The following is a 1,772-nucleotide window of genomic DNA, read 5'->3' on the forward strand; positions in this document are numbered from 1 at the left end:
TTCGGCAGGAGTATTACACATACGACATCGCTCGAGATCAATTATCTTAATTATCTCACTGTAACAAAATTACAATGGGTATTTTGAAGCATTATTAAAATTTTATTATTCTTCAAAGAGTGTGTTGGAAGTTTCAAGCTCGCCCTATAGATCGAATATGTTGATTCATCTACAAAAAAGAGGGATTTCAAGAGGAAATTGTGATGGGCATTATACTCTCAGGGTAAATTTTATACAGAATAAAAGTATTCGATAATTGCTTCTGACGTTGTTCATTGTCAAGATAATCATACAATAAATAAGAGAGGGCATAACGCATTTCCATGTGGGATTATTGTATTAATGAAAGCCTCCAGGAGAGGAAATCATTTCCTGTTATCTTCTAATGTCTCTCGATCAATCAGTATTCTCTAAATAGAATAGTTAATCAGTTATCTACCTATAAAAATATTTTTTTTCTTATTGTAGATTGGAGAAATATCGTCACTTCAATCGTAATTATCTTTAAAATAACGGGTTTCAGAAGAATTTTTCGACAGATATCCTTGGAGGAGGCTTTCAAGTTCTATGAAAGAAATCATTTCGATTTTTCCTTCTCAACCGACGAGTCCCCGCAGTTGAAACAATTTTTTTCCTTATCCATAATTCCCTTCAGGTCAAGAACAGCGGCTTTCGACGATTGAATTCCTCTGTGAGAATTAAATTTATGAATAGATTCAGGACTAAAATCATATCAAACTATATCTCTTTTTATTCAATTTGCATTACAAAACAATTGAAGGAAATGCGAACTTTTGGTGAGAAAAATATTAGAATTTCCTCGAAAAAGATATTCGTTAAAATTTCTCATTCCAGTTAATCAACAAAGATTTTAGATTAATTCACTCTTTGAACAAACAACTATCAGTAATAATTATATTATTACATATAAACTGTCATTAATCTATAAATTTTGGCGAGGTAGAACACTGAATTATCAAAAATACAGAACCTTACGTTTCCTGCTGATTCATTATATAAATTGCACAATTAGGTTGTATTCTAGGATTTCCTCTCACAGGCTCGACTTTACTGTGCAACCCATTATGTATCTCCCAGCTCCCAGACTGACGTCGACAGTAAGCGATGAAGTGATCCTCCTTTGCAGAATAATGGATGATTCCAGCCAATCTGCAAATGATAATTATGTCATCAATAGTTTTTATTTATTAATTACCAATGCAAAGAACATCGAATGAACAAATAATAAATCACATCATACCTGTATTCACGATTGAATGTTAAAGCTTGAGGCACATCATATAGGTCGCAAGTTGCAGCAGATTCTTTCGCTGATTGTCTGACATCGAGCTCTAAGTAAACATGGGCATTGGAGATATTTTCTTCCTGTTTTGATGCCCCGCAAGAACACTGTACATTCCAAAGCTTCGGATAATATGCCAATGTTCTTTGTAAGTGACTGTATCCCCAGTGTTTCGTTGATTGAAGGTCAGGGCACCAGGAAGGAATGCTTCGTTGTTTGTTCCCACACTGTGGGTTAGAGCAGAGTATACTTCTCATGATACTGGGGTCTTTACACATTAATGATGACCACACGAAGTGAGGATTACCGTGAGCATTAATTGTTTGTACAAACTTCGAGGTCAGAACGCCGTTGTTAGCCTTGGGAGGATAGAGTGGAAGCAAGAGCTGTGCTCGTTTAGTATAAATCTCTTTACATGGTCCTTTATCTCGAAACCTCACAATAAATTCAGCCAAAGGACTCGTTGATT

General features: G+C 35.2%; 1 protein-coding gene across 1 annotated transcript; it reads right to left on the reverse strand.

Moving 5' to 3' along the window:
• Nucleotides 1-13: 13 nt before the first annotated feature.
• LOC107046303 lies at nucleotides 14-1,772 on the reverse strand. The gene is made up of 4 exons (XM_015268895.2): nucleotides 1,611-1,772; nucleotides 1,262-1,530; nucleotides 997-1,170; nucleotides 14-689 (listed from the first exon to the last, which is right to left on the reverse strand). Exons 1-4 carry the CDS (start codon nucleotides 1,617-1,619, stop codon nucleotides 578-580), a joined length of 564 nt encoding a protein of 187 aa, XP_015124381.1. The 5' UTR covers nucleotides 1,620-1,772; the 3' UTR covers nucleotides 14-577.

The sequence above is a fragment of the Diachasma alloeum genome, unplaced genomic scaffold (assembly GCF_001412515.2).
Source record: "Diachasma alloeum isolate Michigan unplaced genomic scaffold, Dall2.0 Dall_scaffold_01290, whole genome shotgun sequence".
Lineage (NCBI taxonomy): Eukaryota > Metazoa > Arthropoda > Insecta > Hymenoptera > Braconidae > Diachasma > Diachasma alloeum.

Coding starts and splice junctions, on each gene's coding strand:
- LOC107046303 (XM_015268895.2), bottom strand. Junction 1,171..1,261: donor ACATTCAATCGTGAATACAG/GTATGATGTGAT, acceptor TATCATTTGCAG/ATTGGCTGGAATCATCCATT. Junction 690..996: donor ATAATGAATCAGCAGGAAAC/GTAAGGTTCTGT, acceptor TAATTCTCACAG/AGGAATTCAATCGTCGAAAG.